At 52.8% G+C, this 16381-nt stretch overlaps 1 protein-coding gene and 1 long non-coding RNA gene across 7 annotated transcripts in view; one reads left to right on the top strand and one right to left on the bottom strand.

Moving 5' to 3' along the window:
* The first annotated feature begins 940 nt into the window (after positions 1–940).
* On the top strand, positions 941–16370 carry FCAMR (Fc alpha and mu receptor). Its single transcript, XM_061159960.1, has 6 exons — positions 941–2180; positions 5216–5276; positions 10289–10627; positions 11531–12290; positions 12960–13078; positions 13707–16370. The coding sequence occupies exons 1-6, from the start codon at positions 2142–2144 to the stop codon at positions 13844–13846; spliced, it is 1458 nt and encodes a 485-aa protein (XP_061015943.1). The 5' UTR covers positions 941–2141; the 3' UTR covers positions 13847–16370.
* LOC133068973 (uncharacterized) overlaps positions 12297–16381 on the bottom strand; it is a 19012-nt gene continuing 14927 nt past the window's right edge. For 5 of the 6 annotated variants that reach the window (XR_009695732.1, XR_009695734.1, XR_009695733.1 and 2 more), the window contains 2 exons: positions 13685–13871; positions 12297–13044 (listed from right to left, as the gene is read on the bottom strand). This is a non-coding gene — a long non-coding RNA (uncharacterized LOC133068973). Of the gene's footprint in view, positions 13060–13684; positions 13872–16381 lie in introns of all 6 variants that reach the window. The other variant, XR_009695735.1, reaches the window with a different exon arrangement.

The raw sequence follows: 16381 nt of genomic DNA, 5'->3' as shown, positions 1-16381 counted from the left end.
AGATAAGTAATCTGACCCACATCACTTTCCCAGTGAAAAGTACAATTGGGATATTAGTTTAGGGGAGTCTAATTCCAAAATCTTTGTGATCAACCGCAAGGCCATACTGCTTTCTGAGGAACTGGGAGGGGAGAATCTAGCCAAGCATCAATCCTCTCTGCACCTGCACAAGGGTCATTCAAATCTGAGGATGCGCTTCTGAAGGCTGGACCGCCACGCACAGTTCTTCAGCCTGTGCAGGGCTCCTGGATGCCACAGCTCAGGGGAGGCCATCCACGTAGTAGATGTGTTCCAGCTTACAAGGAGGCTCTAGGTATTCGTGAAGATCGGAAGGCCGTGGCCAAGCCCCGGGACAGCAGCACAGACAGCTGTGCACAAATGGAAGAGTCGGGCCCTATGGTCCTGGCCCCCGGGTTCTCAGCCTGCCTTTGGTCTGCGGAAAAACTTTAGCCAAAGAGTAAGTTTAATCGGAGAAGTGAGAAGTGCAGAAACAAGGGGAAACAGTCAAAGGAAACCAGTTAGTAATAATGTGCTCATTAAGAACAGTCAAGGGCCTTTAGTTCCTGAGCCATATCCCGTGAGCTCGTATAGACACCAAAACCCCCACCAGGTGGAGAGGCTAAGTACGTGATGACCAGACGGTAGCCATGACATAAGCTGCCACAGTTCTGAGAACAGGCCTCAAGAAATGGAAAAAAATCAGATCCTGGAACAGGAGATTAACTGCACTTAATCAAGACAACACTGGCCAGATCACTGATGACCAATTTCAAGATGACTGTCAGAGCTGACTGAGCTGTTTCTGCAAATAGCCCCCTCCCTCTGTCTATACAAGCTCTTACCCGCGCTTCTCAGTGCAGGTGATTGGCCTTTGGAAAGGTGTCCAGCTTCCCCACCCCCCACCCCCAGTTGCCTGCATCCAAAATAAAGCAAACTTTCCTTTCCACCAACCTGGCCTCTTTAATGGCTTTTGAGCGGCACGCAGCCAGACCTGCGTTCTGCAACACAAGCACACTGGCACGCACGGCTGCATGAGACGGTCTTGTCCCAGCCATACTCTAGGCATCCCCTGGAGGAATTTCATTTCCTCTCCTATTGCTTTCAGTGACTCACTTCCTGTCCCCACTCTGTCTCAAACCTGGAAGGGGGAAAGCATAGGCAATACACGCTGCCCCGGTGGTTATCCAATACGTAACAATACGCCCACTACATCTATTTATTTTAAGGACGAAGTGTCATTTCTAATGGGCTCAAGAATACTACCTAGTCTACCAGGGGTCCTGGAGAGAGTCTTCAACTGCAGCACTTGTATCCCCTGAAGACCTGTCATTGTTGAGTGCTTGGGCTATGCCTGCCATTTTAATATCAGTTGAAAGCCAGAAAAGGCAGACAAATTGCATCTTCTGCAAGATATTCCCATGAAATATCTTCCACAGGGAAATATTGGGGTAATTTTGAAGTACGTCATCCACCTGGATAAGCTACATTTGCCAGTGTTCTCTCTCCATGGAGATCATCTCGTTTACTGTATTGTGTTGTGTCCGGAGCAGGAGTGGTAGCTGCCAAGCGTGCAGTGGATCTGGAGGCCTCAAGCTGCCTCCCCGTGGAAGTCGAAGGGGACTGGCCAGCTCGTAGGCACCAGCTGCCAGCCAGACAACAGGGGAATTCCTTTCCTGAATTTTCTCTTCTCCCCAAGCCGTTGCATCATTTACTCAGAAGAGTTCTGAATGAATTGTCTGATCTGGGGCACTCTAAAAACTCTGGGCCCTGGACTGGAGGGGAAATAAGAGGTAGAAGGATATGTGTCAGTGCTTTTCCCTTGAAGCTACTGTCATCACCCCTGGAAAAGTTCTGCAGGAATAAGGGGTGGTAAGAATGACAAAGGATCTGGACTGGCTCCCTGTTATAAGAAATAAAAACCGAGGCCCAGCATGCAGTGACCAGCGTGGAGTATAGAGAGGTGAGAGGCAGCCCTATGCCTCACCCCTCCAGTTTCCAGAGCTAACTCCAGCTGCCTTCCAGCGCATCGGACAGCCAACTCAGCCTCAAGGTTTAAAGAAAAGAAACTAGAAGGTTTCCAATCACCAGCACGTCAAAAACAGAAAAGGAAAAGTCCAAGTGGATTTTATTTCTGGACTGAGATGGGTCTAGAATCCCCAGCTAAGCCTGGAGATCCAAAGGTGAGACAAGGCTTTCCCCGAGGGGTTGGGGGCTTGTCTCCTGATGTGGGTGATGAGGGGCAGCAGTAACTGCCCCAGAACAGCCAGACCATGCTCCCAGGGGCCAGGAAAGGATTCTGGAGGTCAGGCCAGCATCTTCCTCCTATGGTCCTACTCGTCTCTCACTCCCACTCTCCCTCCCACCAGAGTGCAGGACTCCTTTCAGTCCCCTGAGTGACTTGCTGCTGCTGCTCCTGCTAAGTCGCTTCAGTCATGCCCGACTCTGTGCGACCCCATAGACGGCAGCCCACCAGGCTCCGCTGTCCCTGGGAGTCTCCAGGAAAGAGTGCTGGAGTGGCTTGCCATTTCCTTCTCCAATGCGTGAAAGTGAAAAGTGAAAGTGAAGTTGCTCAGTCGTGTCCAACTCTTTGCGACCCCATGGACTGCAGCCCACCAGGCTCCTCCATCCATGGGATTTTCCAGGCAAGAGTACTGGAGTGGGGTGCCATTGCCTTCTCCACCTGAGTGACTTAGAACCAACTAAAATTAAGAAGGGCTTCCCAGGTACTACTAGTGGCAAAGAACCCAGCCTGCTAATGCAGGAGACGTGAGAGACACATGTTTGATCCCTGGAGTCAGGAAGATCCCCTGGAGGAGGGCACGGCAACCCACTCCAGTATTCTTGTCTGGAGAATCCCATGGACAGAGGAGCCTGTGGGCTTACAGTCCTTAGGGTTGCAAAGAGTCAGGCACAACTGAGCAACTTAGCACGCACGCACGTTAACATTAAGAAGGAGAAGGAAGCATGGCTCTCTTGCAGTCAAAGCTTTTGCGTGGCTGTGGAGAGGAGAGATCCTTTGCTAAAGGTCATTGCCACGGGCAACACGGAACCTCCTGAATCCTGGTTCTGTATTTTTTCCTTATACCTGCCTCCTTCCTTCCTCGTCTGCTGCCACAGGTGGGAGGACAGGAGAGAAGTGGGGCTCAAGGGGGCAACGGGGACTTGGGGAGTTACACACCAGCCTGGGCTGAAGTTAGGGTAGAGCCCTTCCCAGTGGGACTGAGGGACAAGAGAATTCCCCAGTGTGCCCTGTCCTCTAAAATGCGATGCACGATCCTAGAGGTATGTGACCCCAAGCTACTGAGTTGGGGCTCCCTGTCTCCTGGAGAGAGGTTTCCTGAAGGTCACCGGCAGGTGGATGACTTAGAGGCTTTCCGTTGAATGTTATCCTTGCAACCTCCAATCAAGGCTGATAACTCCTTGGAGGCATTTTATCTCACACCCTGTGCTTCCTCATTGCCCCGCAGAGGCAGTTTTGCTCCTGCAGCTGAGAGATAGCTGCACCCTCTGGGGCTTCAGTGAAGCCGGGCAGGGCCATGCAGACTTTGGCCCCATTGTGCGCTGCATCAGCACTTAGCACTTGAGAAAAACCCGCCTGGGGGAACCTGGACGGCAGTCCCAGAAGTAGCCTGGACCTGGTGGATATTAATCAAACAACAGATTAGGTGCAGACACCCCTGGGAGAGCCTCCAGATGAGAGCAGGGAGCCAGCAGCTTAGAGGGTGGGAGGGCTTGAGGCTGCCATCATGGTGCCCCAGACAGGAGGCAGAGGGAACCTGTGAACCTTGCCAAATCTGACCACGCTGGGGGCTCCACCTGGGTACAGCTGGCAGAGGCTTGAGTGGACATGGCTGGCAGAGCCATGCTGAGGCGACAAGGGGCATCACAGAGCCAACCACGGACTCCACCTCCTTCTCTCCTCTCTCTCTCCTTTCCTTTACCTCCTGCCTCACCCTTCCTTCCCCTTCTCCTGTTTCCTCTGCAGCCCCACCCCCACTCCCACCTTGTTCCCTTATCCCCTCCTTTAGCCCAAGCCCAGCCTGGCCAGTGGCCATGTGTGGTTTTGTCCACTTGGACAGGGAGTGGGGCAAGGGGACCAGATTAGGACTGTATGAGCCTGTTCTCAACATGAGCAGGACAGGTGTTAATGTGGGAAGGAGGAATCAACCTCTAACTTCAGTTTGATTTCCTTAGAAAAGTATCCACAGGTCCCAGGAGCTGCAGGCAGTAGATATATTCAAAGAAGAGATTTTTAACCATTCAAAAAGCATCCATGAAAACCCTCTGGGGACTACAAAAGAAGCATTATGTATTAACACAATCCTTGCCTTTTTTCAATCAGCAAGCAACAAAGGGCCATTGATAATGGTCAGTATGGTGTTTGTCAAAAGAGTGAGAGGTTCTTGTTCATAAATTGTTTAGTCATGCTCAGTTACGTGCCTTGGGCACCTACACGGGCTAGATCCCGATTCAGAGCCCCAAGGCTCAGAGTCCTACCTTCCAGGAGCTCCCGGCTGGTGGGAGAGACCAGAGCAGGGAGATCAGCGAGGGCCGTGGGCCAGGGAGGGGTTTCAAGAGCTTGTGGAATAGAGACTGCACAGGAACCTCGGCAGAAACGACTTGGCCTGAGAGTTGATTTTTAACTCCTGCTATTGCCTGGAGGCTCACACCAGTGAGAGAGATTTTTCCTTGAAGGAAGCAATTCTTCTGTGAAACAGGAGGGGAAGTGGGAGACTCGGCACCAGGCCCCCTGTGGACGCTTCTAACTCAGTCATTTAAGTGGCACAGCACCCTGTACGGACCCTCATTCCCCGGGAGAGGAAGCTGATCTCCAACACTGAGTAACCTTTCCAGGGCCCCACAGTTCCAACTAAGGCTTAAACTTCTGGCTTGGAGAATTTCCACTACACAGTGCTCAGATCTCGAGCCCCATGCTGGCAAGCAGGTGCTGGGGCTGGCATGCCACAGAGGGAGTTTTTCCAGGCTTGGAGGCAGCAAGCCAAGCCAAATGTGTGTCTGGGGCCATGAGGATGGAGCCACACTTCTCTCAAAGGGCCGTGACATCCTGCTCTTAAATGGAGCTGATCCGGCCCCAGCGCTGAGCTCACACCGGTCCCAGAGTAAGAAAGTAATCACACAGGTCCCAGGGCTACTGGACCAGTGTCTCACTCACCTGCCCTCAGGCCTCCTCATCGACAGTGGTTTTATCTTGCAGGTCACCAGCCAGAGGGCAGGATGGAGAATGCTCCTCTTCCTCCTGATGTGCCTGCTGCAGGGTGAGTCCCAAACAGCCAGATTCAGAGCTTGCACACCCAGAGCTGAGCCTTCCAGGCTGCAGCCTGGCGGGCACCTCAGGGGCCTTCAGCAGCCCCTCCGAAGTACAGGCATTCCCCATGGCTTTGGAGCAAGCAAGTGATTGGATCTGGGCCCAGGGAGAGTGTGGGAGGCGAGAGCTCACATGAAAGGGTGTATTTCTGACCTAAATGATCGCTGGAATATTCAGTGTTTTGATCTGTCTCTGCCCTCTTCCATTCAAGTGGATGACTGAAAGTCGGCTGCATTTGCCAGATGTGGGTTCCAGGATAGCACTGCTCTATTAGCACTCATTCTAAAATAACTCAAGTGTCAAGCCCAGTTCCAGGCATGTAAAGATGAAGACCTCGCCCTAAAGAGTGCAGGGTCTACAAAGAAACCAGATGGGTAAATAAAAACTACATTGATGCATTTACTTCTTTAGTCAATACTCACTTATGGAGGGCCTACCCTGTGCCAGGCATTATGGACAGATGGACGGAAGTCAAGTTGCAGGCTGGTGTGATGATCAGTCCTGTCTCCATGCTGTGATGTCTAGTTTTATTCTGATGGTAATAGGGAGCCACTGAGGAAGGCAGTAAGTTTGCACCCAGAGTATCCAAGTAACTGCTTAATAAAAAATGTTGAAAGAGTAGATTAATAAATGAATGCTATGATAACACCCTGATGCTGGGAAAGATTGAAGGCAGGAGGAGAAGGGGACGACAGAGGATGAAATGGTTGGATGGCATCACCAATTCAATGGACATGAGTTTGAGCAAGCTCCAGGAGATGGTGATGACAGGGAAGCCTGGTGTGCTGCAGTCCGCAGGGTCTCAAAGAGTCGGACATGACCTATTGACTGAACAACAAATAATAACACTAAAAACAATTTATTTTGGCTTATAAACAAATCAGATTTTAATGAATCAAGAGTAGCTAATATTAGAGCAAGAAACCTCTGTGATATAATCACACCACCTCTTTATTTTCATCTCTCACTGCCTCCTTTAAAATTTTTCAGTAGGAGCAAGCTTCTTGGCCCCCAGATGAAAACTCAGGCAGGCCCATGATTTTTCAAGTCTCGAAAGTTCTAATTGGATCATTTTAAGTATCCAGTTAAATATTTTGGTCAACCATTTCATCTTCATTCAGAGATGTGCACCCCCAACCCCGTCACCCCGGGGCCTGCAGTCAGGAAGGCAGGGAGGGATGTGAGGCTGCCTTCTCCCTCCCCTGGTCCTTCTCCCCCCCTCGGAGGCAGCTGGCACCTGGGACCCCAGCAGGGTCATGGTGGCAGGTGGGAGGGGAAGCAGGAGGCAGGCTGCCCTTACCTGATGGACTGGCCTGGAGCTCTCTGGCCTGGCAGGCTTTAGAGCTGGCACTTCCTCTTGTGGATGCCTTTGTGGACCCCTCCAGGGCCCATCTCCCCGCTGTGGTCCCTGCACACAGAAGACCCCGTCTCAGATGGCTGCAGGCTGGTTCTCTCCCCGCTGGGCCCCACCACTGGGCAAAGGGAGCACCCAGACCTTTCTCATCCCATTGCTGGGGCAAAAGTGACCCATCCCAGGCACGAGCCGGCTCTGCATACTCCTGCCACATGCCCCTTGTGCCTCCTCACACCAAGGCAGGCTCCAGGCTGTGGTCTCCAACTGCAGGCCTCACTTGGCCATCCCTGCCTGAAGCCACACAGTGGACACTCCCTGGAGATGATGGGTGAATGACCGCAGGGGCACCACCTCCGCCAAAGGGATCTCCGGGAGCCATCGCGCTGATCCTAAAATGCCAGCCCTTTCTTTAATTCTCACAGTCAACTAGTACAAAATTCCCAAAACCTTCATCATATATAACTAAGAGCTTATATAAGAGTTGAGCCTCCTGGGTGGCACTAGTGGTAAAGAACCCGCCTGCCAAGGCAGGAGACGTAAGAGAGGCAGGTTTGATCCCTGGGTCGGGAAGATCCCCTGGAGGAGAGCTCGGCAACCCACTTCACTATTCTTGCCTGGAGAATCCCATGAACAGAGGAACCTAGCAGGCTATACTCCATGGGGTTGCAAAGAGTCAGACATGGCTGAAGCAACTTAGCACGGACTCGTGCAAGAGCTACCAGTTATCCACTGAACAAGTTCTCAAGGGTGCATGAAATTTGATATTGATAAAAGAAAGAAAAGTTGATTAAGGATTCCTAATCAGCTCTCAACTGCAAAGTCAGAACACCCCATCCTGCTGATCAACGGGGCTCATTAACCCTCTTGCTCTGCCCCCTCCCCGCACACGCACGTAGGTCACACCGAGTCCAGAAATCAGAGCGCCATCACTGCTGTCCTGAGACACTCCTTGCTTGTGATTACAAAGATTCTTGCTTTTTATGATAAGTTGCTATGTAACTTCATCAATAGTGGCACAGTTGTGTGTCAGTGAGTATTGATTTATCTCTAACGTTTATGGCCTTGACTCTTCCTATAACAAGACCTTAAGACAAGCAGCAGGCAGCCCAGCTTTACGGGCATAGGCCTTGTGCAGTCACACGGGGCCCCATTTATAAGGTGCCTGGTTTAAAGCTCTACTATTGCCTTGCGAACTCTTAGTGACTCTGGAATGTGAGGTCCTCCATTTTTACTTTGCACTGGGCCTTGCAAATTATGTAGCCAATCCTGGCAACAGGGTTAAACTTTCTTGGGATCAGGGGTGCTAAACACCGCTTCCTGATCAGGTGCTTCCCTGATAGCTCAGCTGGTAAAGAATCCACCTGCAATGCAGGAGACCCTGGTTCAATTCCTGGGTCAGGAAGATCCACTGGAGAGGGGATGGGCTACCCCCTCCAATATTCTTGGGCTTCCCTTGTGGCTCAGCTGATAAAGAATCTGCCCACAATGCAGACCTGGGTTCAGTCCCTGGGTTGAGAAGATCCCTTGGAGAAGGGAAAGGCTACCCACTCCAGTATTCTGGTCTAGAGAATTCCATGGACTCTATAATCCATGGGGTGGCAAAGAGTCGGACATGACTGAGTGACTTTCACTTTCGAAAACATAGAACAGATTCATAGATGCCAGGTACCCATATTCTAAAGCAAGATGTTGAACCACCTGGAGAGGACTGTGAAGAGAGATGGCAAAGCTGGTTGTTCCAGAAAAATCCCCCCATGTCATTCCCAAAGAATCATCAGGGGTTGGAAAGAAGAGCTTTCTGGAGAGAGGCAGCATGATGCGCTCTGCACCACCTGTCCAAAAGGGACAGAGGGCTCACCTCTTCCCGGCTTTTAGAGGAGTAAGAGAAGGAGCTTCTAGGAAGCCTCTCAACAAGCTTGCTGTAGTCCCAGCTGTCTCCCGACATCTCGGTTCCAGCGGGGACCAAATGTGGATCCCAGAGAAGGAGCTGCCCCAGGGCCTGCAGCAAGAGGGCTACCCACAGGGGACTGTGACTCCAACCAGAGGGGCATACTGCCCCGGGTCATGGGCTTTAAAGGCCAGCAGGAGAAAAGGCAGTTCCTCCAGGAGGGCCTCTGCAGCCAGAGGCCCCGACAGGGGATCTGGGAGGCAACAGGGAAGGACGCGACACTGGACGCTGCCTTGCCCAGAGGGTGCCACCTGCTGCCAGGACTCCTCCTCCCCTCCCCTCCCCCCTCCACACCCAGCCCCAGAGGGGCCCCAAAAGCCGTTCTGAGTAGAGAAAGAGGTCCAGCAAAGCAAGAAACCCCGAGCTGTCCCCCTCCCAAACATCAGGCCTCCAAGCATAGCTGGAAGAAAGGAAAAAGCTTCAATAGGATAAGAGATTGGAATTGCAACAATCATTAGGCTGTGTGTTTTCTTATCCAAGCGAGACTACGAAAGCTACTGTACTTGAAATTACGTCTGAGATTTCGTCAAGGAGCAGAGACATCCCAGAGCCAGTGTGAAGAGGCAGTCAGTGAAAGGGCCGTGGACTGAGCCTCAGCCACAGCCGCAGCCCCCGCCAAAGCAGACGTACTGACAGTCTGCTCGGCTTGGACAGCAGCACTCAGAGGCTTCCATTTCCAGGGGAAAGTGAGCCGTGTTGCAGGTGCTGGTCCTAGGAAGTACCACCAAGCAGGGCAGGATTCCTGTGCTTCCAGCACCCCCTCCTTTCAGCAGCAAGCATACGCTTCTGTTTTTACTATTTAACATCTCTCTTTTTAAAAAAAAAATTACTGACGTATCGCTGATTCACAATGTTGTGTTAATTTCTGCTGTACCGCAAAGTGGTTCAGTTATACATATATCTATTCTTTTTCATCTCCTTTTCCATTTGGTTTATCAAAGAATACTGAATATAGTTCCCTCTGCTATAGAGTGGGACCTCGTTGTTCTAATATCTCTCTTTGACATTCCGTGCAAACAAATCACAGCCTTTCGTCAGGTGTTGCCTTGGCCCCCTTACAGGTGCTTAGGTGGCAGCTTTTTAAACATCTGCTTTTTTTAAAAACATCTGCACTGGAGCCCAGTGGCTAGAACCCAGGCTGTGGGCAGACTCACAGAAGATCAGCTGGCACACGGTAAGTTCTATAGCGGTTAGCTGAACCGTGGTAAGATCATTCTTGCATTTTCATCTCTCATACAGCTCCATTCCATCCTTTGCGGCTCCTCCTGATCTAGTGACTAAACACTGGCATTTCTATATTGATTCTTTTTAGCTTCCCTGGTGGCTCAGTGGTGAAGAATCCTCTTGCTAATGCAGGGGGCACAGGTTCAATCCCTGGGTCAGGAAGATCCTCTGGAGAAGGAAATGGCAACCCACTCCAGTACGCTTGCCTGGGAAACCCCATGGACAGTGGAGCCTGGCAGAGCCACAGTCCATGAGGGATCACAAAAGAGGCAGACACGACTTTAGTGACTAAACAACTACAAGGAAAGCTCTACTTTCATGGAGGCACTTTCTGACCTGTTCCCTAATTCTAGCAGAGTCTGGAGCTCAGAGCTCCTCCAACGGCGACACACTCGGCACTCTTTCTCCATGGACTTTTTTCTCCCTCTGCCTGCAGCCGCCAGTGCACTGAAGGGCCCACGGCTGGTGTCCGGGGAGCCTGGGGGCGCTGTGACCATCCAGTGCTGGTACCCCCGCCTGGCCATCAACAGCCACCAGAGGAAGTACTGGTGCCGCCTCGGGCCCCCGGCGGGGGTCTGCCGCACCGTCGTGTCCACCAACCGCTACACGCACCTGCGCTACCGTGGCCGCGTGGCCCTCGCAGACTTCCCCCAAAGAGGCTTGTTTGTGGTGAGGCTGTCCCGGCTGTCCCCGGAGGACGAGGGGCGCTACCGCTGCGGCCTCGGGAGCTCAAACAACGCGCTGTTCTTCAGCATGAACCTGACGGTCTCTCCAGGTCAGGGCCGGCGGCTGGCGGGGCAGGTGTGGTGACGAGAATGCTAGGGAGGGGAGGAGACCACGGGAAGCCCAGAGGCCCCTGAGGGCATTACATGCGGGGACAGTGATGATGAGAGTGGGGTCATGCAAGGACCCAAGGTGCGGGCTTGCATTTCAGACAGAGGGAAGGTAGATACCAGGGAAAATGGCCCATTTGCACCCAACGGCCCAACACAGGGAACCCCTGAACATTGTGGCACATGGATTTGAAGGGGTTCTGTGAAGCCGGTGAGTTAGATAATGTGGCTTCTTGTGGTCACGTCTCTTTGTTCAGACGTGCAGAGCAGGTAAGATGGGCAGGACTGAGCCCTTCCTAAGACCGAGCCTCTCAGCAGGCGTTTGACGGCGGCCAGGCTGGGGTCCTGTGTGGCTGGTTCCGGAGAGCTGTCCAAAGTCAGGGACCCGGAGCCCAGGGAAGGGCGTCAAGCTGTGACAGGAGATGCAGGCAGGCAGGAGTCCAGAGACAGGACTGTTCGATTAGAGGCTGCTCTCTAACCATCTGCGGACACTGGCTACTCTGCTGTGACTGGAGTTTTTCTTTTTTTCTCATTTGCAGAGCAGTCCGTGAAGGGCTGTGGGCCTCTGGGGAAGCGCACAGCATGGGGTTCTGGGGCAGCTGGATAGAGAACATGTGGGTATAAAAGAAGGAGACAGGAACATAAAGTGTCAATATTTGCAACAGACTGGAGAATACAACTGGTTTTCCCAATTTTTTATTTTATCCAATATAGTGGCCAAAGACTGCACTGCTTAGCAAGGGTGCATCCTATGTAGCAAACACCTCAAGCCTGATGTCATTTGCTAAAGCCTGTAGGCAGCCCGGATAGCCTTCTTATTAGGCCTCCTTCTGCTGTTCACACAGGTCTTTCCAGAACCATCCCGACAGCCACGCTGGCCTATGGTGAGCTCATCACAGAATCCTCTGAAACAGCATCACCCCCAGCAGCCAAAACATGCACACAAGCAAACACCCAGACAACAGGAAGACAGACGACAGGATGGGATACAGTTGCCCTGACTCCAGGAGCCAGGAAAACCATGGCTTCAGCCACGGAGAGGCAAACCCCAGGACCAACTGCGACGGTGGCTCCAGGGACAGGCAGCCAGGTAGAGCGCTCCGTCAGGGCAACTGTCCCCACTGTGCAGAGTCCGGCTTCAACAGGCAGAGGCGTGACCAGTGCAGCAGCGCGGGGTCTGGTGTGGAGCACCGGCGATTCAGAAGCAACCAGGGCCAGGGCCAGCAAAAGGAAGAGGGAAACTACTCCTGGGGCCGACAGGCCAAGGGAGGAGACAGAGAGCGTCAGCACAACTCCGGGCACCGCTGAGACAGCCACAGGGACCATTAGGCCATCGACCCTGGCCTCAGAAAGATGGATGTGGGAAACCCTCCAGGAGGAGACATCGGCTTCTGAGCCACAGAGCCTGGGCTCCATTGAAGGGACCACCCCGGCTGTGGCTGTGTGGACCTCAGAGCCAACCCACGTAGAGATGGCATCTGCGGAGGGAAGCGGTGAAGTTGACCTTGACACGCCTGCCGGAGACGGTGGTCCCCAAGTGATGCCGAGCCAGGCCCTGGCAGCAGGGCCCCCGGGGCCCCCGGCCAAGGAGTCTTCGGTAAAGAGGTAACCCCCAGGCACCCCCCCCCCCCCCGCCGTCGGGGCTGCAGCTCTGCCTGCTCCCTGAGTGAGCTACGTGCCCCGCGTCTGCTTGCTCCCCTTCTCCCCCTGTAGCCTCAGGCCAGTCAAGGGCAAGGGTCACGGGGGTCAGAATCCTGCCTCCTTCCAAGGGTCCTCGCTGGGAGAACGCCATCTGAGCATCTTCACGAGACTGAGCAAACATCTAAGCAACAGAATATTTAGAATATTTAGGTGGAACTGTTGGGACTTTTTGTTTCTTCCGGATGAGGAAAGAAAGCTCCAGCGGGTGGCGAGGTGGGGTGGCGGGGTGACTCACCGAAGCCACAAAGAGAGACTTTGCAGCAGAGCCAAATGCCTAGCGTGGATTCCCTGAGCCTGACTCAGTTCTCTTGGCCCCTGCAGCCCGTTGGCAGGGACCCCACACAGGTGGTCAGGGAGGGACAGGACTGAGGACTTGGGACCCGGGAGGCAGGGGACCGCGTCCCAGGTCAGTGACTAACCCACCAGCCGTGGAACGAGGGCGGCCGACTGGCCCAGGCCTCCACGTGGCCTCTGTAAAATGAGGGGTGAGGCCCCAGGGCCTCGGCTCCCGGGGCGCTCCAGGCCCCGCTCTCTCGTGCGTTTCTGGCGCCCACTCCTGCGGCTTCTTTGCAGCGCTCCTCTGGAAGAGAAGAACTTCTCCGGGATCCTGACCCCAGTCTCGTCAGCGCTGTGCCCACTTCTGCTGGTGACCCTTGTTCTGTGGAAGAGGAAGCTTCAGAAGAAGAGGAGCTGTGAGTGGGGTCTAACTCGCCCCAGGCCCGCGGAGGGGAGGGCTCGTTCCCCTCTGACACCCTCAGGACCCGGGTGGGTCAGGGCCAGGGCCAGGACTGCCGGATGTGGAAATGCTAAATGCTAGTCTGGGCCATGCTAGCCAAGCTTGGCCTTGGTTCCTTTATCTGTCAGATGGGAAAGTCATCTGTTTATTTATGTCCTGGTGGCATCCGAGAGCTTAGGGAGAAGTCCTTCAGAGAATGGTGAGACCGCTGCTTACTGTAGGCCTAGGATCCATGTGAACAATGCTGGCAGCAGACAGGAGTGCAGGGCCCAGAGGGGCAAACTATACCTGCACCCTCTGCAGACCTCTTACAGCACCAGGCCCAGGTTTAAACACAACTAAAGCGACTGCTCCATGGTGGTTAGATGTGGCAAAGAAAGGGTGAGATACTCTGGGAGCAAGCGAAAGGGGCTAAGCTTCCCAGACCCAGGGCCCTGAAGGCCTGGCCCAGTCTCTGTGGATCTAAGGGTCTGAGTAGAAATCGTCTGTGTCAGGAGGTCCTTGAAGCTTGCAGAGGGGAGGCGGTTCTCGGGGATTCAGATCCAGCGCCCAGGACCCTCACCATGTGTTCTGTGTCTATGCAGCTCAGAAGACAGGAAAGTCACCAGGGGTCACCTTGATTCAGATGACACAGGTCCCCGACCTGGGCCTCCAGCCAGCCCAGCCACCCCAGGTGGGAAGGAAGAGGCTCCAGGCTGACTCTCCTCCTCTCCACGCCGCCTGAGTCTCCCGGCAAGGGACCCGGGACCCTAAGGAATGGAAGGATAAGCCGATCGGTCACTGTGGAAGAGGAACCAGGACCGAACACCATAGCCCAGCTTCTTCTCTTCCGTCCTCCACGTGAACGAGCTGGGGCAGAGGGGCCTGGGGGAGTGGGACTCTGTCTAGGGAGACAAAGGCTGGGCCAAGGAAGGTCAAGCATTTTCCAAGGCCATAGGAGACACTGTGACTCAAAGAAGGCTGCAAGAAAGAATCAGTTCACTACTGGTAGAGGTCAGTGGACCTAGATAAGGCGTGAAATTTCCATTCCTGGAGGGTTGAAAATATGAGAGGTTTACAATCAAAGTGCAATATTAACAAAATTTCAACGATCACTCCTAGCCCTTGTAGGTGCTCCCTTTTCTGATGTCTGTTAGCACCCAGCCTACTGCACACATTTGATTCTATTCGTTTCCAGTAGATTCTAAGCTCTGGGGGCAGTAATTGTATTGTATTGTAGTAATCTCACTACATCCCCGAAGAACTTCAGCTCACTAGAGCCCCCAATAAATAATTGTACTGAACGACTGACTGGAGGGAAATGGTCTCCGTGGCCTGTGATGACCCTGCCCATGAAGATGCTCTGAACCTCTTTCAATGTGGGGGGCCCATAGATGATCCCACAGGTCCCTACATGGGGACCAACAGGAGGAACATTTATTCCCCATTCATCCCTCCCCACTTGGCCCCAGACTGATTATGCCATAGACCTTTTGACCCAGTCAAGATTTTCTGGGATTTTCCTAAGTTCATGAAGGAAAAGGGTATTTTTCAGTAGATTCTCATCTTCTTCATAAAGCTCCTCTTATTCAACTGTTTATAAATCCTTGATACCAAGGACTGATGATAAAGCTGGAAAGCAGTTATGGTAAGAGGGGCGGATCAGAAAGAGGATGGCCAAGAGGAACTTTATGTGGATTCTGCTTTGCAGCCATTTTATCACATGCTTGTTGGGGGATTTGGCTCTGGTCCCAGGTGTCACATCTAGTCAGGTGTCACTTCTGCTCTTTTACTTTGCCAGATCTCTCAACAAGCTGTTTGAGCTTCATGTTTGGACAGAGCAGCCCTTGAGCAATGGAAGAGAAGGGAAAGAAAGGCTCCAGCATCAAGTCAGGAATTGTCAGGTAGATATTCCCAGAAGGCTGAGCCCTGCCTCCTAAGCTGTCAGCAGCACAGAAATCCTACCTTACTGCCTCTGCGAAGCTGGGGCTGAACCCAGACACTGTCCAGAGAACATAAATATGATACAGTCTGCACGATTTGGGAGAGAAAGACTCACTGTTTTGGTTAAGCAGTGAAGTTGCCTGCACCTAACCAAACAGATTACAGAACTTCAGCACTACCAGATCCTCAGAAGTCAACCAGTCTAAAACCCACTGCCCAGGGTAAGATAGCTGAGACCCTGTGGCGGGACAACCGCTTGCTGAGAGGCACTCAGTTAACCTGCTTAGGAACAGCAGGATGAGGACTAGAAAGGGAACTCGTGACCTCGACCTAGCGCTTTCCTCACTTCACCTTTGCTAAACAACATATCAGAGCAAAAGTCGTCATCAAGAATCAAAGACACCACACCCCTAGCTCTAGACCGTTTTCATGCACATGATCTCAAGGGCCTGCCTGAAACACCTGTAAGAGAGACAGAAGAGCCACCATCATCCCATCCCACCGATGTGGACACAGGCCCTCAGGGGTATAGAGTCCAACCATGATCCCTCAGCTCACTGCATGCAGGAACGGGAGCAAATCCAGACTGTACAGGACCACTCTAGCAGTGTTTTCCAGAGGCATCCACAAAACGCTAGCTTCTGAGGACTTTTAAGAGCTTTTCTCAGGAAAGGGTTTGGTAGATCAGAGAAGTTTCAGAAACGTGGCTTAAACCAAAAGCAGGTTTTGTGCAGGATTATTGGAAGACTTTGATACACCAAGGTGCATTGTGAATAGCCCTGGTGGGAGGGTCAGGGGACATTGTACGTGTTTCCCTGGGTTTTGGACTATCGTGTTTAGCTTGGAGCGATCTCACAGGACTGGGCTCCTCAAAGCATTCCTTGTTTGGGGAAGCCTGATGCACTGAATCAGGGGTCACAGACCTTTTCTATAAAGGGCCAGAGAGCAAATACTTCAGCCTCTGAAGGCTGTAAAGCCTGTGTTGCAACCGCTCCACTCCGCCCTGGCAGCCCAGAAGTGGCCAAAAACCATCCTGAAGTGAATAACTTTGGGCTGTATTCCAACAAAACTATTTACAGAAGCAGGCCACAGGCTGGATCTGGCTCAAGAGCGGTAATTAATTTACAGCCTTAATGCCAATCCCTGCATTAAACCGTAAAACCAACTGAGGCTCTCCACTTCCCACTCTGATACGGAGGATCTGACTCCAACCTCTTCTAACTTCCCTTGACCACCCTTGCTGGCACCTTCCTCCTTCTGCGCCCCTGTGAGCCTCTTTCTGGGGTGCAGCAGTTGGGCATTCTGCCTGACCACCTGCCTGGGGGAAGGACGGCAC

The sequence above is a fragment of the Dama dama genome, chromosome 14 (genome assembly GCF_033118175.1).
Source record: "Dama dama isolate Ldn47 chromosome 14, ASM3311817v1, whole genome shotgun sequence".
Classification (NCBI taxonomy): domain Eukaryota; kingdom Metazoa; phylum Chordata; class Mammalia; order Artiodactyla; family Cervidae; genus Dama; species Dama dama.
The sequence above is the reverse complement of the archived record's forward strand: the minus strand, read 5'-3'. Positions and strand labels throughout refer to the sequence as shown.

Coding starts and splice junctions, on each gene's coding strand:
- FCAMR (XM_061159960.1), top strand. CDS start 2,142: ATGGGTCTAGAATCCCCAGCTAAGCCTGGAGATCCAAAG. Junction 2,181..5,215: donor CTAAGCCTGGAGATCCAAAG/GTGAGACAAGGC, acceptor TTTATCTTGCAG/GTCACCAGCCAGAGGGCAGG. Junction 13,079..13,706: donor GCTTCAGAAGAAGAGGAGCT/GTGAGTGGGGTC, acceptor GTGTCTATGCAG/CTCAGAAGACAGGAAAGTCA.